We start from the raw sequence: 18,263 nt of genomic DNA, 5'->3' as shown, positions 1-18,263 counted from the left end.
TTAATTTCATGGTCATCACAAATTAAGGTTCAAGGTGACCTCATGTCTTCAACTTGCTTTGTTTGTCTGACCAACACTCAAAACCCCAAAAATGTTCAATTTACGGTAATGCAAATCAGGGAAAAGTAGCAAATCCTTACAATGGGAAGCTGGAACTTTTTTTTTTGTTTTCAATAAATGACTTAGATTGTTAACTGATTCTCAAAATCGGTGACAATTAATTTCTCTTATTGACTGTTCGATTGTTTCAGCACTATTATACGTCATTATATACAGGCTATCTACAGGCTAGATACTGTATCATGCTGTATTAAAACAGTATATTCTATACTACTCTATTCTATTGTATTATATTTTATTGGATCAGACTATATTCTGATGTGCTCTCGATATACTACCATATTCAAGTAAACCTTTCTGTTGTATTTTATTCTTCTGAGATCTAAGATCTGACACAAAAAAAAAGCAGTGCTGACCACAAAATGCAAAAGAAACACAGAAAAGCCTTGAATATGCTCTCAAAATGAAACTGCCATGCTAACCCAACTGATTATTAAACAAGCTGAAAGGTAGACCAATAAAAAGTCTGCAATATGCCTGTGAATATCTGCTTCAGAATCTCTCGTGATTAGTGAGATGAAAGAAGGTGCAGAGGGTGAGGATCAGAGGGTTAGGCTTTAATAACAGCTTAAACAGAGAGGAGATCAACGCTGAATCAGGCTGGGTGGAAAAACGCCCACAAAATGTACTGCATTAAGAAATCATCTAACCAAGAGCCTTCATGCAAAAGTGTTACTTCATAACTCTGTGAATTCCCATCATTTTGACCACCACCGGCAGTTCAGTGGTGGTGAGTTCATGACATCAAAGTCAGTCATTCAGAAATCCACCTCAGAGGGCAGTGAGGAAGGACATCACCTCCGCAGCTTGGCAGCAAACTGCATGGTCCTTTCTCTGTGTAGTGTGGCTCAAAAAAATGCTGAAGGTGTTGGAGTAGAAAAAGTAAAGGTCCTCAGCAGAGATGCGTGAATCAAGTGAGAGTTGAAGCTGCAAAATCTAACTCTGATGCATGTATTTTATTTAAAAGCAGTCATTGCGAGGGTGGGCTAAGGGGGGGAGGTCTGAGGTGAGACACGTGCTTCTTGAAAACAGTAATGGAGGTAGAGTTGCTTGGCCCGTTTTTCAGATCGCCTGCCGCTCCTGTTGCTCTGTCCTGATGGAGCGGGCTTCCAGGGGTTCTGATGTGGGCGGGAGGCTGTTGTCGACACCGTCAAGGCTTTTTCGGCACACAGGGCAGGTATCATGCTGTGACCGAGAGAGAAACACTTATTAACCTGCAGGCAAAAAGTCAGCAGAATAAGAGCAGAAAACTGCTACACGTCTGGGTAAAAAGTTTCCACGTTGTCGTCACATTCCTCAATTCAGGATGTGTGACACACTGTTAAAACCTCCATGATCTAACACGTCTTCAGCCCACTGACCACATCCACTCCTCGTCCTTACCAGCTCCAGCCAAGGCACTATACATTCGCTGTGGAAGCAATGGAGGCAGGGTAGCTTCCTGACAGATTCCCCTAATGAATACTCCTCCCTACAAACTGGACACTCCAGTCTGCAGTCTGGGAGAGAAAAACAAGAAAAACAGAAACAGAAGGTCTGAGCGTGTGCATGAGGAAGACACACACACATACACACACCTACACACACAGAAGTAGATACAGAAAACAGTCATAAAATGTTTAATGATTCATTCGACCTCAGATGTGCAAGCAGGGTCTATAGGCCATTACACTGTAGCACAGTGATGTATTTATAATGTAGTCCTCTATCATTTCATGAAGCCAGCCCAGTTTAATGATGTGTAAATAAAGATTTAGCAGCTCTTGAACTACTTTACAACAATCCACATTTCTAAAAGCCTTAACCTCGGTCATGTTTTTATTTTAATAAAGCCACTCTACTGTTTAGAAGTAGTCTGCAGCCCGGCCAGAAATATCTATCAATGACTTACTAATACTAGGCTAATATGGCTCAGTAGTCCTCTTTTTATAGTAAGGATGAAGATAGGAAAGACACGAGGAAGGAAGGAATAACAATAGAAGGGAAGGAATGAAAGGAGTGGGTGTGAAATAAGAGGAGGGATGGAGAGACAGGAAAGGAAAGATGAGAGGAGGAAAGGAGAGGTAGGAGGCTAAGGAAAGATGGGAGGAGTAAGCGAAAGATAGAAGGGGAAGGGATGAGAAGGTGAGGAAGAATAGAAATATATAAGATGGAAAGAAAAGATAGGAGAGGTTAAGGACATGCAGAGGGAGGAAAGGACAGGAGGGACAGACAGAGAGGACGAGATAAGGAGAGAGAGGAGGAAAGGAATGACAGGACAAGGCAAGAAGAGAAAGGAAAAGAAAGGAAAGTTAATCAAGAAAAATTGATGGGGTGCACAAAAAATGGGAGAAGGTGAAATAAAGAAAGGAAATATGGGAGAAGGGATGGAAAGATAGGAGAAGAAAAGGACAGACAAATGGATGGATGGATGGATGGATGGATGGATGGATGGATGGATGGATGGATGGATGGATGGATGGAAGGAAAGAAAGATGCAAGGAAAGTGAGGAGGAAGAGATGAATGACAGTGGGAGGAAAGGAAAGATCAGTCCTCATTATCAGTCCTCTTGTGTGTATATGCCTTATTGTAAAAAGGAAACACTTCAACACAAATCTCAATATCAAAAGCCAAACTTTTCAAACCGGCCTCCTGATAGGAGACGTGGTTGACCGATCATGTGATCCGGAGCGCAGTATGCCATGCTGGGATCACTACCTGTCTGTTCTTGAGAGATGCAAACAGTTGGCAGCGATGAGATCATCTCCTTTTCTGCAGGAGGTGGACCTGTGTTCTCCAGCTGTCCTAACAACTACAGTCGGGTGGGAGAAGAAGCAAAGTGAGGTGGAGAATTGAGGGATTGAGGTGCAGTTTGTGCAGACAAAGAAAGACGTGGGTGTCGAGACTGGAGAAGGAGATATGAAAGTAGTTTTGTTATAGAAGGTTGAGAGACAGAGGGAGGAAGAAGAAGCTGAAGGAGTGCTACAGTGCTTAAAAATCACCGCCTCTGACATCACTGACCTCTGTGATGACAGCGTCCAGACCTCCCTGACCCCACGCATAATCTCCGGGGTTTGCATACAACTGTAGCATGCTGGATCTGAGAGACAAACAGAAAGAGAGCAGCAGAGGGAGAGAGGGGCGTTGTCACACAACGTTAGATGAAAACAAAAGCAAACGATGTGAATCGAGAGTTAAAAAGCGTTTACAGTGCAGCTGGTGCAGCACCGGGGTTTCCGCTGTTGGCAAATAGGCCGGCCAAGAACTGCTGCACGATCCTTGAGAAGGCAAAAACAGACAGCAAAGATGTCTGCTTTAGTGTACGGTGAGTCTGACACTGAGACAAAAGAGGAAGATTCCCACGTCTGCTCTTTTAAGTAAGATGAAGAATAACGAGTCTGAGTTGTCCATATCAAATTGTTACATCAGGATCCTGAAAAGACATTACGTTCAAAGAGCAAAGATTAAGAAATCTGCTCCGACAATCAGAAATCAATTAATTCTGTGTTAACCCACTATCAGTAAGCACAGTTAATTTGGAAATGACTGCATTCTGCTTTTATTTACATTTTACACAGCGTCCAAACCTTTTTGGAATCAGGATCATCTGTTGGTTGTACTTGCTCTGTACATCACCAGACAAATAAAAAGACATCTATGAATACTAAAGGATTTTTACACCCTCATAGTTCAGTTTCTGTGCACCATGTCCACACACCCTTCCACTGCAGGCCTTTGTTCAGGCCTGGGCGGCCTCTCTCGTTCAGGCTGGGAAGGAGACTCTGGTTCTCTGGCCTCGCCAGCACCTGGCGACACCGGAGAAGGACGGCTCTGACCTGCAGGTACCTGCTCATTGTCGTCTGGGTCGGACTCTGAGGAGGGCGGATGCGACAGAAGAGCCGAGCGCTCCATAAACAGCAGCTGCCATAACTTGGAGTGAGACCAGAGAAGCAACGTGTCAAACAAAGCCTCAGAGAAAGAGGAGTGTTCATATTAAAATGCCATTTGTTCTCATACCTCTGAGAACAAAGAGTTTGAATCTTCACTGGCCACTGATGTGCTGTCCTGCAGGAGGCTAGACGGCAAAATAAAACACGACATTTAAGAGGCTGCAACTCTTCAGATTTGCCTCTACAGTGACCATGTATGCATCTTAATACTTAGAAACCAAACGTGAGCCGTACCTGGAGTCTTCTGCCACCTCCTCAATGAAGCCTGAGTCACATCTGGGGCAGACGAAATCCTTGAAGACGAAAAACATGAACACTTCACAGCCAAAAAACAAACTTCTCTTCTCATACAAAAACTCTGGGGATCAATCATTACATATAACAGCCTCCGTTCCTCTTCAAGGTTTTTGACAAGTATGTGACCTGGCTGCAGAGACTGGCTCTCTTTCAGCCACAGCAGCATTAACGAGAGCACCACCTGGCCCACGGTCAGCGTTCCAGTTCACGTCGCTGGACGTGAGTCAGGAGCAGGCCGGACACGTTCTCTCACACCAAAGTGCGAAAAATTCTTTCTTTATAGATCTGGCTTTGTAGACATAGTGGCCATTGCCATGTTAAGATTTTTTTGTATCTTTTATTAGACTCAAGGGGGGAAAAGAGGGATTGAGTATACGGGGCCCTCATGTGAGGAAGGCCCACAGAGATAATGAATAGCTGTGGATTTGGGGGATCGGCCCATCGAGAATGCCTATAAACAGCATCCACAATATTGTGCTACGCCTCTGTGCATCTCAACCACAAGGCCACCGGCCACCCAGGTCACTGTCATGTTGGCACAGAAAAGGGCCTTTCCTCTTTCCCAAGCTGTTGCCACAACATTGAAAGCAAATGATTTCCTGAAATATGTGGCTGTGGCATTATTACTTACCTAAACTAGAAGTAAGGGGCACAGCCTGAATCACAAAAAAACAGCCTCATAAGCAAGTATCTCTGTGCATCAGTGGTTATAAGTACATTGTTATTGCAGTGTCCTTAGTTTGATTCAGGCTGAGAAGCTGTCACATGTCATCCCTGTCACCCTCTCCCCATGTTTCCTGTCTGTCTCCAGGTCGACTATCCAAAAATAATCTTAAAAAAAAAAAGTATACACATGTGTTTGCGCAGGGGTGATCACAAATTTTACGGGCACATGGTGTGATCCAATCTCTCTCACACTCTCAAACACACGTGCGCTGTTTGCTCCATCGTGACACCATCGGTGCGTAATCGTGCCGTGAAAAGTGCCAGCTGCGCAACAAATGCGCTCCAGCAGTGTCTCTCACGCTCCGAGCTGAGCCACCAGAGGAAATGAATCTCCAGCAAACAATCACTTACAGAGAGATATCCTTCAGCTGGGCTTCACCGAGACAACAAGGGGGCATAACAAATCTGGCTGCAGGGGCTGAAGGCACCTATTTGCGGCTCTAACGGTTTAGGAAGCCATGTACGTGCTGGTGCGTGTGGTGTCACCCGGCCAGCCCCTCTTATGTCTCTCGCCCGCAGCTGACAGTAGACAACTGGACACAAAGTCGCCAACAGTGGTGCTTCTAAATATGGCAACGTGAATCACCAGATTTGACTCCCTCTCTCTCCCCAATGTAAGATCTCGGTGCGCGCTGAACTCACATACACAAGCACCAACAGGCTGCCATACGTGCGCTTTTAGTAATCCCGGTGATAATCATTTTCAAGCAGACCGTTAGAGATCAATCATTTAACTTTGCCCGTTTAAACAACAGAAAGAGCTCTAAAAGTCAAAGCCCGTGCCTTCATGCGCGCGGGGACGATCCCCCAGACATGCACGTGTGCGGTAATAATAATAACAATATAATCGTTTATTCTGAAGTGACTCACCGGGAGTTTGGGGTTCGTCTCACATTTACAGCAGTGGCAGAAAAACCGGTGTTGTTGTGCCCCCGCAGCCTCCGCCATCTTCACGGTGAAGCGCAGCGCCTGACGTCGCTGTGGCAGCCTGTGGAGGTCTCAGACGGATCAGCGCAGTCCCGGAGGGTCCGGTGCCCGGGTCATGTCAGGGAGCCAGCTGCAGATGGCATATTAGTATTATTAATGAGCAGGCGACACACTCCTCGCATTGCAATTTTTCAGAAATAAAGTTTAGTAAGTAAATATTTTTAGGCTCCTTACGCGATCGACAAGAATACACACACAGGCTAAATTTACCTGCGGCTCCAGGACCGGACGTGCGTCGGCCGGCGCTGCAAAAAATCAGCAGCAAACAGAGAGCCAGAGCTCAAAAAGCAACAAGTTGTCAGGGTGACATCACGGGTGCAGTTTCCTTCAAGTGTGTTGGGTGTCGCCAGAGAATGAAAAAACGTTTCAAGGTGGATTTTCTCTTCTTAAAAACGGAAATTTGGCTTAAACGCACTGAATCCTCCGCTCGGATATAAAGCCAGTTTCACGGTAGAGCTGGATCAATCCATACAACAATCATAAAACGCATGGGTAAAATATGATTCAACACGTAGAAACACTGGATAAAACACCTGTAGTGACATTAGCAGCAACATCTGCTTTAAAAACATCTGTCCTATTGCACAAACCGTTTCACCTTCTATGTTTAGTGCTAACAAGTTATGCGCTGCTCCTGGATGTTCTGGTCATAATGCTTCATAGGAAATTAAAGACTTTTTCTTAGCTGGGTTTGCACCATTTTACCCAACTGTCTCCTGTCCTTCGTTGATGTGTTGCTACACCAGTTACAGCATGAGGATGCTCCCCACCACACCACCCCCAAACACACTACATTTTCAAGCTGTCTTAAGAAGAAAAGCCTCTGGTGTGCTTTCTTCAGAACAGCCAATAAGATGAGGCAACAATGACTACAGTAGACTGTATAAGCATGGCAATATATTTTATTAAAACCAAGATAGTGACTTGTTATAAGAAGAGCCACGAGCAACACCAACAGAACGGTGACAGATATACTGGTAATAGAAACAACACATGTTCATAATCTTTACAGTATGAGAGGTTTTGGCAATAAGGTAAATAGGCATTCTCATTTGAAATAATAACAAAACAACTTGTTAGTTTACACATAAGAAGCAACAACAACAACAACAACAACAACAACAACAGAAAAAAGCCAAAGTCGAGTGTTAGAACGGCGACATTTCAGCGTTCAGCTCCAACCCTCCCCTCCGTCTCAAACATGGCTCCTCACGAACACAATGTACATCCAAGTCATTCAAAAACAGGGAGTATCCAGGCGAGGGCTGTCCCACTTGGCACACAGCTTGTTTCATACAAAAAAAAAAAGAAAAAAGAAAGCATTTTCCCTGCATTCGCTGATGCACTTTGTATTGGAGTGTTTCCATTTTACCTGACACTTGGTACAACTGAGCGGAGTGTCACACATCATCACATCTCACACCATCTCTCTGAATCTTGAATCAGCACATGAGCTGTTGACTCCCGGTTTGGCGATGTAGCTAACCTGTCCTGTACACCTTTAGAAATTAGACAACCCCACCTCTGTGTCATGCGCGTTGCCCAGGGGTAATTACATACATAGACCCCCCCCCAGCCACCCAAAATTCTAATCACCTGTGGGGAAATAAATACCAAACTGATCCTCTATCAATCTGAAAGGGCCCTCCTCCTCCTCCTCCTCCTCCTCCTCCTCCTCTTCTCAGCCTCCCAGCCCCTCTCGTCTCTCTCTATCGAGGTGCGGTGAAGGCCCCCTGGGCGGCGTTGGCAGCCGCCTGGCGGACAGCCTGATTGGCCATGACTCCGGTGGCGAACTCGGCCTGGGCCTTCTGAAAGCTGGCATCGGTCTGCCTGTACAGACTGTGGACCTGAAGGACGGAAGAGCAGAGCGCGCTGACACCCGATACATGCAGCAGGTTCATCATCATATCATGCACATTGTGAGGGTGAAAAGGATACGCAGAACCCGATATTGCGGCTATTCTTCGGACTGTTTGTTATCGACTGACTGCTTCATGGTAGGTGCACCACCTGGACGCAGCCGGCTGCGAGGGCTCGCACAGACCGGGTAAGGGGTGCGAATACAGTTTAACAATTCTGACTCCGTCTTCCTCTGACTTAATTCAGGAGGAAATGTGACCCACCAGATCATGTCACAGCATTATCTACCATTCGTTTTTAGCCTTATTGAAAGCATTTATAAGCAGAGCGAAGGATTTAAATGAGTGCTTTGCATGGATGAGCAACTATGATTATGCCTTTCTGTGTGATATCCTGCATCACTACTAAAGCCAGTGTCCACTCCTCTCCAGAACTACGCCGACATGCTGACTTAACAGTGAGTATTAAAGGGAAACTTCTCTATTTTTCAACCTGGAAACTGGTCCAGCATTGAGCGCTGAAGCTGACCGGCTCAGATTATTATTCTAAGTGTCTGATCCCTCCAGAGAAAGACCTTTTTGTTAAAGAGCAAGACCCTTCTTGTTTAACCAGAAACAGCCGCTCTCCCTGAAGCCACCAGACTCCACTGACAGAAACGGTCATTTTATCTCGCAGATCTTCGTAAAGCACACTTCACGACAGGGACAAAATAAAACTCACTGAGGTCGACACCCTTAATTCACAGAGCTACATCTGAAAATATCAAGAGAAGAGTGAGAGGGAGAAGCAGTGGGGGAAACCAGTGCGCTGAGTCAGATTATTCTACAACGATGGTGCTCAGATTGCAGGCCGTCCCTCGCTTAATACAGCACCAGATTCAAAAACTGTCCCATTAGTCACTTAAACACAAAAACGTGTAAAAGGGGTCAAGGTTGAAAAACACTGAAGAGCTGCTCATGTGAACATCATAAATCGGTCTCAGAAACCAGAGGGGTGAAACCAGGCTTATTTCAGTACGTCAGGCTTATGATGAGGATATTCTGTTTCATAAAGGAGGTTCACACTCTATCATCATGGAAACTTGGTCCAGGCCAGGTCAGCTTTCAGGCTTAACCAGTGTTGCAATCAGTCTGCCAGACTCAAAAAGACTCAGAAAGGTTCCTCCCCGTCAGTTCCTCTTCACTCCCACACTGTGAACATGCAGAATCCCTCTCCTTGTGTTTCTACTCTATGAACTCCTGTTTTCATGTCACTGCTCCAAATTTCCTCTTAATCAGTCCATACAGCGACTGTGTGACTGACATTTGCCAAAAAGCCTTAATTTGAGAAGTTTTCCTGCGTGTAAACAAAATGATTCAGTTTTCACCTTCTTCAGCATGACAACCCCCATGGCGGTTTGAGCAGTAAAGAGGATGGCATTTATCATCATGATGGCACCGACCGGGATACTGGTCTTCAGAGCAGCCAGGCTCACGATCCACCCACTGCGGGAAAGAGACAGATTTAAAAGCAGAGAGGGAAGAAAAGACAATTAATATCCTCATTTGCACCTGCACTTAGACAGCAATCCGTGAGCGGACGTTATCCTGACAGTGACATTTACACCTGGTATTAATTATGTACTCGTTAGCTCTGTTCTGTCAGCACTGTGCTCGCATAAGGACACTTATTTAAAGCAGAGCGGCGCTAACAAAATTAGCTGCCTGGTGCAAGAAAAAGTTTCACTGCCACACTTCCAGATAGTCCAGAGAGTCTGACTGTATCCTAAAGCAAACAGTTTTTTTCATAACATGACTGACAAGTTCAAGTGGGACTAATAACGTAACTATGATTGACAGCTGCAGAAGGAGTATTCAGATCCTTCACTTAAGAAAAGGATATTTAAGTACTCACTGTGCTGGAAAATGGTTGTTTTTGGATTAAAATTGCTGCAAATGTTTAAGGTTGAGGTGATTTTAACCACTTTATATGTTGTTAGGTAGTTTAATCTAAAGCAATGCATCATTTCCTGTAAGATCATCATGTCTGTAGCACTGCATTGTAGTGCAGTAGAAGTATAGAACAGTTGGCATAAAATGTAAATACTCACGTAAAGTACAAGTACCTCAAATAGTACTTAAGCACAGTCATTCAGTAATGTACTAAGTTTCATTCCACCACTGCAGTTAGGTTTGCGACTTCCAGCGCTCTGCTGCTGTGCACACGGGCTCACTGCCGTGTCGCTAACTGGGACACTTAAATGGAGCACATTAATTTTTCGTTACACCTTTTCCTGTTATGACAAATCAAAAAGGCCCTGCGCTCACTGTGCATTAGCATGAGCAAAATAACCTGACACAGATTGTTTTCATGTAGGTTTTAACACGAGAAACTGCAAAGAATAATGTATACTGTTTATTAGTCATACCTGAAGCCCCATCCAGGGATACCGATAGTCATGATGACGTAAACGACCACTTGGGCGAAGAAAACGAAGAAGAAGACAAAGAAATTGAAGGAGCTGTCACTCCTGGAAAGGAGAGGAAAAAACCTTAAATGTTGAGCAAAGGATAAAAGTTACACAATGTTTTCAGGCCAGTGGGGTCTTTTTTGAAAAATCAGGTACACACCTGAAGGCTTTGTACACAGGTCGGTACCAACAGACGAAGGAGCAGGGGGTGAAGAGGAGAGCCCAGAGGATGGCGAGGCCGAGGCCAACACCACCAGAGGGGTCCACGCAGAACATGGCCAGGGAGGAGATCAGGTTGAAGAGCAGCGTGCAAGTGCAGACTGGACATCAATACAAAGAGTTCAGAAGGATGGATGTTAGTGGTTGAAGAGTAAGCAGCACTGCAGTCTTTGTTGCTTTGTTGCAGAGCTGTGGACTAGAACACCAATCCAGCCCCCCCCCCCTTCCCCGCTCTAAAGAAACTTGTGAGGATTTGGCTGATGTAATATAACGCAATGCATTACTTCCCTTTGCCTTCTGCTAAGTTTAGAGTTGGCTCTGTCGGTCGTCCTTCGGTCGAGGCTGAAGGAGGCTCAGGTTTTGTTTCCAGACACACCCGAGGACTTTAATCATTGTCACTGTTTGAAACATTTCTTCTTCTAGATGCATTCTGTGCCACACTTTATATAAAAGGTACATATATCCACCGTTAACTAGTGTCTTGTTAGCATGAATAGAAAGAAAGAAAGACATCCCTTTATTAGGGGAAAGAGGGGGAAAACCGCACACGCAATGCATTTGTGAAATTCGTTTCTCCGCTTTTAACCCATCCCGGCACGTCTTTCCTCTGCTGCAGACCAGGAGCGGTGGGCTGCCAGCCAACAGCGGCGCCCAGGGACCCAACTCTCTGTCGTCACCATTGGTCAGGTGATGATCTTCTTGCATGTTTTTAGAGGGGGTTATTTAAGGAGGACACTCCGGGAGAACATGCAAACTCCACACAGAAAGGCCCCTTTTTTACCTCAAGCAGCAGGCACTGAAGGCATGGTGGAGGACACGCCCCTGGGTGCCCATAGCGGGAATTGAACCCGGGACCTTCTAGCTGTGAGGCGACAGTGTTACCACCGTGCCACCAATATTAATAGCGTTCTGGCTCTTTGTCATTACAAAGCACTCATTAATGCCGCATCCTGGGGGTTATGATTAGGTTACTAAGATCATAATTCATACACAACAACTGAATACTTACTATCAATTATCAGTATTTAGGAGGTTATTGAGGGAAAACGCTTAGTTAATGGCCTCGTAGTTGTAGAATATGGTCATGCAGAATAAGGCATTAATACATGCTTCATAATGACTAATGAAAACGCCAATATGTTACTAATATGCATGATAGTTAATGGTGAATATGTGCACCACTTAAATGATAAGTATAATAACAGTTCCTCATTCAGAAGTAAAACTGATTTATCCAAAAAGAGCTATAAGGAACTAACACACAGAGCAGAGCACACGATGTTGACAGGAGGCATGACACCAACTGTCAAATATATATTTGTATTCTACAGTTTTACAGGCTTCCAGTCACGCCTGGTCCAGGACTGGTGCCAGGCTTTGGAACATTTGCCACCATTTGTTATGATTCGGCAAAAAGCAGAGTAATAATTATACAGCTTTATAGGCCGCCGCTCCATAGGCCTGTAATTATCCAAGTAGGTCACAAGAATGAAAGGTTAGCAGTTCATCACCACTGCCTTTCAGCATTCAGCGGTAAAACTAAAACACAGAGTGAAATGTGGAGAAAACGTCGCACCGACACTTTCTCTTCCTCTTTCTGTCATCTTCAAAATCTGCATTCAGCTTCATTTGAAATGCTGAGATTTGTGCACATGCATGTGAACGGGAAAACAAACCCCTTTAACTTCTTTTTGTGTGCGTACTTTGGGTGGGTCATTAAGAAGAGCTAATTTTCACCAATTTGTCGATGCCACCAGTGAAAAGAGCCGAACCTTCAGCTGATTTCAGCTGGTTCCTGTCAAAGCGCTCGATCTGGCAGTGAAGTGTCGGAGTCTCTGCAAACATTCCAGCTCGCGCTCTTGACGGTACAGTAGAAGTCACACGGGCATGAGTCAGCGCTAGGTTCAATTCCTTACGGGATTCTTTCACTTGCAATAGCACAGCGCTGCACTAATAAATCTCAAGTGTTAACAGGTGGAGATTTTGTGTCCGCTGCCGCCTGCCACCCGAACCCTGTTGTTAATTACGTTACATTATGAGTCTGACGTTGCGACAATGATGCTGGGAATTCACACAACAGCACACAGTTACAGTTACAGGAACTCACACATCCAGAAGTAGTACATGATGGTGACGGTGCGCTGGAAGCGCTGAGTGATCTCCACGCTGATGTCCTGGTAGAAGCAGGGGCCGACCGGGCAGAACGAAGGCAGCGGGGGCCAGTTATTCTGACGGGCTGATGAGGAAGAACAAAGGGAAAATTCAGAGAAATCAACAATACATTTAGGCATCTGAGGTATTTATCGACAGGGCTTGTACTGCTTTTTAAAGAGTGGAACTCAAGCACTTTCAAGGTACTTAAACCAAACATTTCCAGACTCTTGAGGCCTTTATTATCACATTAATGCAATCCTGAAAAATAAAGTCTCCAGAATTCCTTTACACCCACAGCAATCAATGCGTATTTATTTTACCAGCTGTTCATATGAACTTTAATTGTATGTTTTGATCATTATTGTTTCATACTTGTTCATGTTGATGCCTGGAGACAACAAACAATATGATGACAGGGTGGTTTCCTTTCAAAGATTAAAAGATTGTTGGTTGAAATGAGTGATTGTGGAGATAAAACACCAGATTATGTTGAAGTGAAGCATTTTTGAAGCTGTACACTCAAAGTCAAGCATATTTCAACACTTAAAATTGAGCATTCTCCAAACTTTCAAGACTTTGTACGATTAAATTTTTGTCATGTTTTCTTTCACCCCTCCCCTCATGGCCCCTCTCTTACAGGCTCCAGGGCCCAGGCTGTGTGACTCCAGCTCCCTTTCTCTCCTCTCCAGCTCCCGGGCTTTCTTCTCCAGCTCCTCCTGCTTCCTCAGGAGTTCTGCTGTCGTAGCATTCACTGCAGTCTAACACAGGGAGAAAGTGAGGCATCAGGCCTGCATGTCAAGTTTTAAAGGGATGGGTTGTGCTAGTGTTATAAATAATGAAAAGGGTTACGTAAAGGACCCGGTTATCATAAGAGATTCCCAGAGGTGATGCTTTCAAGGTATGCATGTGAATTTATGTATCAGCACTGACAGCCGGGTGATGCTTCAGGTGTAGAAATGTCAGCTGTTTTCTATGTTATCAGATTGTAGCAACAACTATTGGATTGAGTGAGTTAGTCAGGGAGGTGGGTCCATAACTGTGGCAGGTTACAAGTGTCTTTACAGCAGCATGTATACCTGGGAGTTATAGGAGCCATAGTTGCGAGGCTCAGTGGGTGTTGTCCTGCTGGGTGGGGTTTGTGCAGGCACAGATGGAGCAGAGGGAGAGGTGGCTTCATACGGCGGTGGAGGCTGGGGAACATATTTAGCACAAAAACAGACCTCAGTTTGACCTCAAGCAGCTCAACCTGTGAGCAGCAATTCAGATCAAAACATTACAGAGCCAGGGGTGTTAACTCTCTTCACTACAGGAAAAAATACTCTAACATGCACAAATAGTCTTTGTATTTTATCCCATATCAGAGAGCACCACGATCTGAGGAAAAAAAGGACAACATCAGACAAGAACTTTTCCCAACTCATCTGTCATCTGTGATTTGGCTTTTGGCCACAGCACACTGAACAACTGTGAAAATGGGTCATTAAAGGACAGTGCCAGCACCAGACCGAGACCACAGCGAGTCTGCATTGTGCATTATGGTGTGTCCCATAATTCACTGTAAATGACTGCGGTACTAGTTCAGTTTCAAATATCCTAATTTAGTTCCTGTCGCTGCAGCACTTGCAAATATCAGCAGATGACAGGAAGTACATGTGAACCCAAGCTGTTTCCTAGCAACAAAGCACACTATAACGTGCAGCTGAGGTGTACATCACTCAGCGTTGTGTATATTTCTGCTCTCTCTTTTGTGCCTGCTTTAGACGTCTGTATAATGTGGTATATTTGCACAGTCTTCATTTTCAAGTCTGGATGACAAAAAGCTCTGGGGCCCCAGAAGTCTAAAGGAGTAGCTCCAGCCTTACTCTACGCCAGCTGGTTTTGGGCTGTTTTAATTAAAATTTGATCTTTTGCAGCACAATAGCGCAAAATCAGCTGACATGCTAAGGGTGTTGGAGTGGCTGCAGTTGTATTTCCTTGAGTTGTTGTTGAGAGGTTTTCCAAGCCTGGTTCCACACAAATGAATTGCCACCACCGTCATCTGTTACTTGCGCATCGATTCAAATAGAATTAATGAGCAAAGTAAAAGCAAACGGCCATTCGTTCTGACTGTCGGGCTACTAAAGCTCCACAGTGACTTACAGTAAAACGCAGTCAGTTGCTGCATCTGAAAACATCTTAACAAACATATCTTTACTTTATTTCCATTAAAAGTTAAACATCCAATTTGTGGCAGTGTATTTAACTCGCTTTTATTAGTTTATGTATTAGCTTTTCAACAGCCAGTCTCCCTTAGCTTGCAGCCATTCAAGGCTGACATACACTTTAAACAGAATATGCAGCTGAATAGAAGAGAAAAGCAGCATTAAACATTCAGCTAAATGGCACTTCAGTCTGATTCTGCAGCCGTGTGCTAACATGTTGCATGCTTATAAATTAAATTGTATCAATTCGCATTAGCACACAGAAAGCTGGGAGCCAGGCGCTCTTTTGTTTTAGAAAAACTGCACAAAATACACAGACAGAGTGGGGATTGGATGGTTCATAGGGTCCAAATTTCTGCCCCTGGGGCCCCTAATCTTTCTTGCAAGAGCATAAACATGCCCGGGAAATGACACTTTGAGACTGTTGTGTTTTACATTATCTGTACAGCACGTTATCAACAAACCACCCCACTGTTATCTCAGAGTGAGGAAGACACCTTGCTCACCCCAGTCGTATTATCAAATGGGTTGTACAGGTCCAGTGTGGCATATCCTGTGTTGCTGCTGTGTTGAGTCACTGCAGGGTCCTAGCAGACAAAACAAAGGGTCATTTCATTAGCACAGTGACAAGTTTGATTTGCTGGGACATTAATCCTCGTTCAACAAACCTGGGAGGCTTTCATTCATTGTTTATAAGAGCCACAAGTGGCGAAAGGTGAAGGAGGGCGGACAGGCCCAGAAAAATTCGTCACATGAGCGACATCACGTCTGCTATTACAGAGCCAACATCCAGGACTTTCATCCCTCAAACGCACCACGACAGAAGACAGACTGACACCGGCTAACGTTAGCTTGAAACTGATTTCCACCCACCTGAAAAGGGTTGTGGTCGTCCATCGGCTCTGGAAAGCTTGTGTATTTTGACATATCGAGGTTTGCTGGTTTGAGAAAAGGGAGCTATAACGTCAAGTTGCCACTACTTCCCGCTGATGTTATCGTTACTTAAGAAGAGAAAAAATTAGCCACTGGCCCTCTTCGAGCAGATAAAATGCTGCGTTTGTTTTATTTTCTAAATCGAAAGGGCGGGCGGTGTAACGTTAGTCCGCTCATCCAGTCAGCTAGCTACCCGCCCCCCGGTGATCATAACCCCGCAGTAAGATAACAGGGGGACGCGATTTAACGCTGCGAAAAGGTCGACAGTTGTGTTTCCAGGTGTTTCCCCCCCCGTCCCGACTGTCAGGGTCTGGACTGCGGCTACGGTGCGTCGCCGGAGGGCAAAAAGGATTTCGTTATTTTCTCCTGCAAGTGGTACAGGAAGTAAGCAGCCGAAGATTGGGTCATGTGACTGCTGCTGCGGCAGAGAAGCACGTGGGAACACGAGGGGGCGGGGCCAAACGTGAAACGAAATTATTATTATTACTATTAATTTTATCATTAATAGTGTTGTTGTTGTTGTTGTTGTTGTTGTTGTTGTTATATTACAAAATCGAAGTGAAAAAGCTTAAAAACATATTTAAAAAAAACAACAAAAAAAAAACAACAGACAATACTAGCACAAACATGCCAGAGCTTAAATGGTATTATCTAAAAGTTTGGACAGTTTAGACAAGAACCCATAAGATTTTCCGTGATAAATATGATTTGATGTGACACTAAAGTGATTGATAAGATGACTCGTTCTGTACTGCAGACACGATTAAAATAAACAGCACATCTTCATATGGACAAAAATCTTACAACAAATATAACTTGGGAATTTTTTCCATGAGATTCTGTGACAGTACAAGAACAGCTCTGAGAAAAGTGTGGGGTTGTTTCACTATAAATTTCCATGTTCTGCTGTTGTAAAAAGATGCTCTCCTTCCCTTCCAGTAGATGTCCCTCTTGTGCCTTGAAGGAATCATTTCATCCTCCTCTCTGGTCTCAGCTGACTGTGATTCTCCGGTGCAGAACTCAGGAAATGCACAATAAACATTTATCCATTTTGATAACATTTGATGCCCACACTTTAACATGCCTTCAAAATTAATGTTGCCCCAAATATGCTGTTTTAATGGAACTTTTTGCTTTACTTTAGTTATTAGGTGTGACTCTCCCAGACTTACTACTGTGGCGCAGTGATGTGGTTCACACAGCTTTTTCCTTTGTACTTCTCATATGTGACCCTGCAGTCACAGGTCTGAGCAGCGGCAGGAAGGAAAACATCTTTAGTTTATGCACACTTCATGGCTTAATGTGCACGTACAGTCCAGCCTGACCTCTTTTCATTCTCTTCTCCTACAAGTCACATGGGATCACATGGGTGAGGGCAGTCATATGATTTTGTTGCAAACACATACTGTAGGTTGGACTGTCTCTCACGCACACCGCACACACAGTACAGTACGTATACTGTTATACTGTTACTGGACCACCTTGGTATTTATGAACAGATCTTAACACATATGAACTTCTTCAGAATTCAGTGTTCTTTAATTTTGCCTATAAGTAGCCTTGTGGTTGGGAAAATCATCTTACTCCATACAGCATCATATAAAGGTACTTTTTCAGCTTGTTCCAGCTCTTCATTACAGCTGGATGATGGTTACACTGAGTGGAATATTCAAACCCAGGGCTCCATGTTTTTCATGGCAGTGCCATTTCATCACGTCAAATGTTCTGGATGTCTTCTGCATAAGGGGGGCCCAGACTTTTTCCCCTAGAGGACCAAACCTGGAACATAATGGCGGGCTATGGGCCAAAGACTTATTATTAAAATGTTGAATGGAAATGGGATACCAAGTCTAATAATTAATAAGGAGCGACCTTACATATTTAAAGAGCAAGTTTACCTCACAAAAACAAAACAGCATAAACAGTTATTTATTCTGTATTTTCAATTTATTCCTATTCTTGTTCTTATGATTATTATCATTTTGCTATAAACATGTCCATCCATCCATCCATCCATCCATCCATCCATCCATCCATCCATCCATCCATCCATCCATCCATCCATCCATTTTCTATACCGACTATCCCTTTTCAGGGTTGCGGAGGGGCTGGAACTTGCTAGAAACATGTGTTTCCATCAAACCTTATGACAGGCCAGCTTCAAAAATCCTGATTCAACCTGACATATTTGGTACGTGTGGAAACTTTGGGCTCTCATCTCGATTTTAAAATAGAGCTCTGTGGGTTTGACCACTGTTTGACTGCACAGCATTAGTTTGTGCTGACTGTCTGCAAGTGTGACGGTGAGACTGATCAGGATAAACCTGAGGAGTTGTGGATGATTTAGTGAGATGGAAAAAGAGAGAGAGAGAAAAAAAAACACATTT

General features: G+C 44.2%; 2 protein-coding genes across 2 annotated transcripts; both read right to left on the bottom strand.

Annotated features, from left to right (window-relative positions):
- Nucleotides 1-656: 656 nt before the first annotated feature.
- Nucleotides 657-6,384, bottom strand: rnf115b (ring finger protein 115b). The gene is made up of 10 exons (XM_070984883.1): nt 6,271-6,384; nt 5,944-6,130; nt 4,285-4,343; nt 4,118-4,175; nt 3,819-4,030; nt 3,310-3,378; nt 3,122-3,200; nt 2,819-2,912; nt 1,504-1,619; nt 657-1,305 (listed from the first exon to the last, which is right to left on the bottom strand). Exons 2-10 carry the CDS (start codon nt 6,019-6,021, stop codon nt 1,183-1,185), a joined length of 888 nt encoding a protein of 295 aa, XP_070840984.1. The 5' UTR covers nt 6,022-6,130; nt 6,271-6,384; the 3' UTR covers nt 657-1,182.
- Nucleotides 6,385-6,944: 560 nt separating this feature from the next.
- scamp3 (secretory carrier membrane protein 3) lies at nt 6,945-16,290 on the bottom strand. Its single transcript, XM_070985127.1, has 9 exons — nt 15,817-16,290; nt 15,450-15,530; nt 13,819-13,932; nt 13,380-13,500; nt 12,696-12,824; nt 10,530-10,689; nt 10,328-10,429; nt 9,287-9,404; nt 6,945-7,907 (listed from the first exon to the last, which is right to left on the bottom strand). The coding sequence occupies exons 1-9, from the start codon at nt 15,868-15,870 to the stop codon at nt 7,770-7,772; spliced, it is 1,017 nt and encodes a 338-aa protein (XP_070841228.1). The 5' UTR covers nt 15,871-16,290; the 3' UTR covers nt 6,945-7,769.
- Nucleotides 16,291-18,263: the final 1,973 nt, after the last annotated feature.

This window comes from Chaetodon trifascialis, chromosome 17 (genome assembly GCF_039877785.1).
Source record: "Chaetodon trifascialis isolate fChaTrf1 chromosome 17, fChaTrf1.hap1, whole genome shotgun sequence".
NCBI lineage: Eukaryota > Metazoa > Chordata > Actinopteri > Chaetodontiformes > Chaetodontidae > Chaetodon > Chaetodon trifascialis.
The sequence above is the reverse complement of the archived record's forward strand: the minus strand, read 5'-3'. Positions and strand labels throughout refer to the sequence as shown.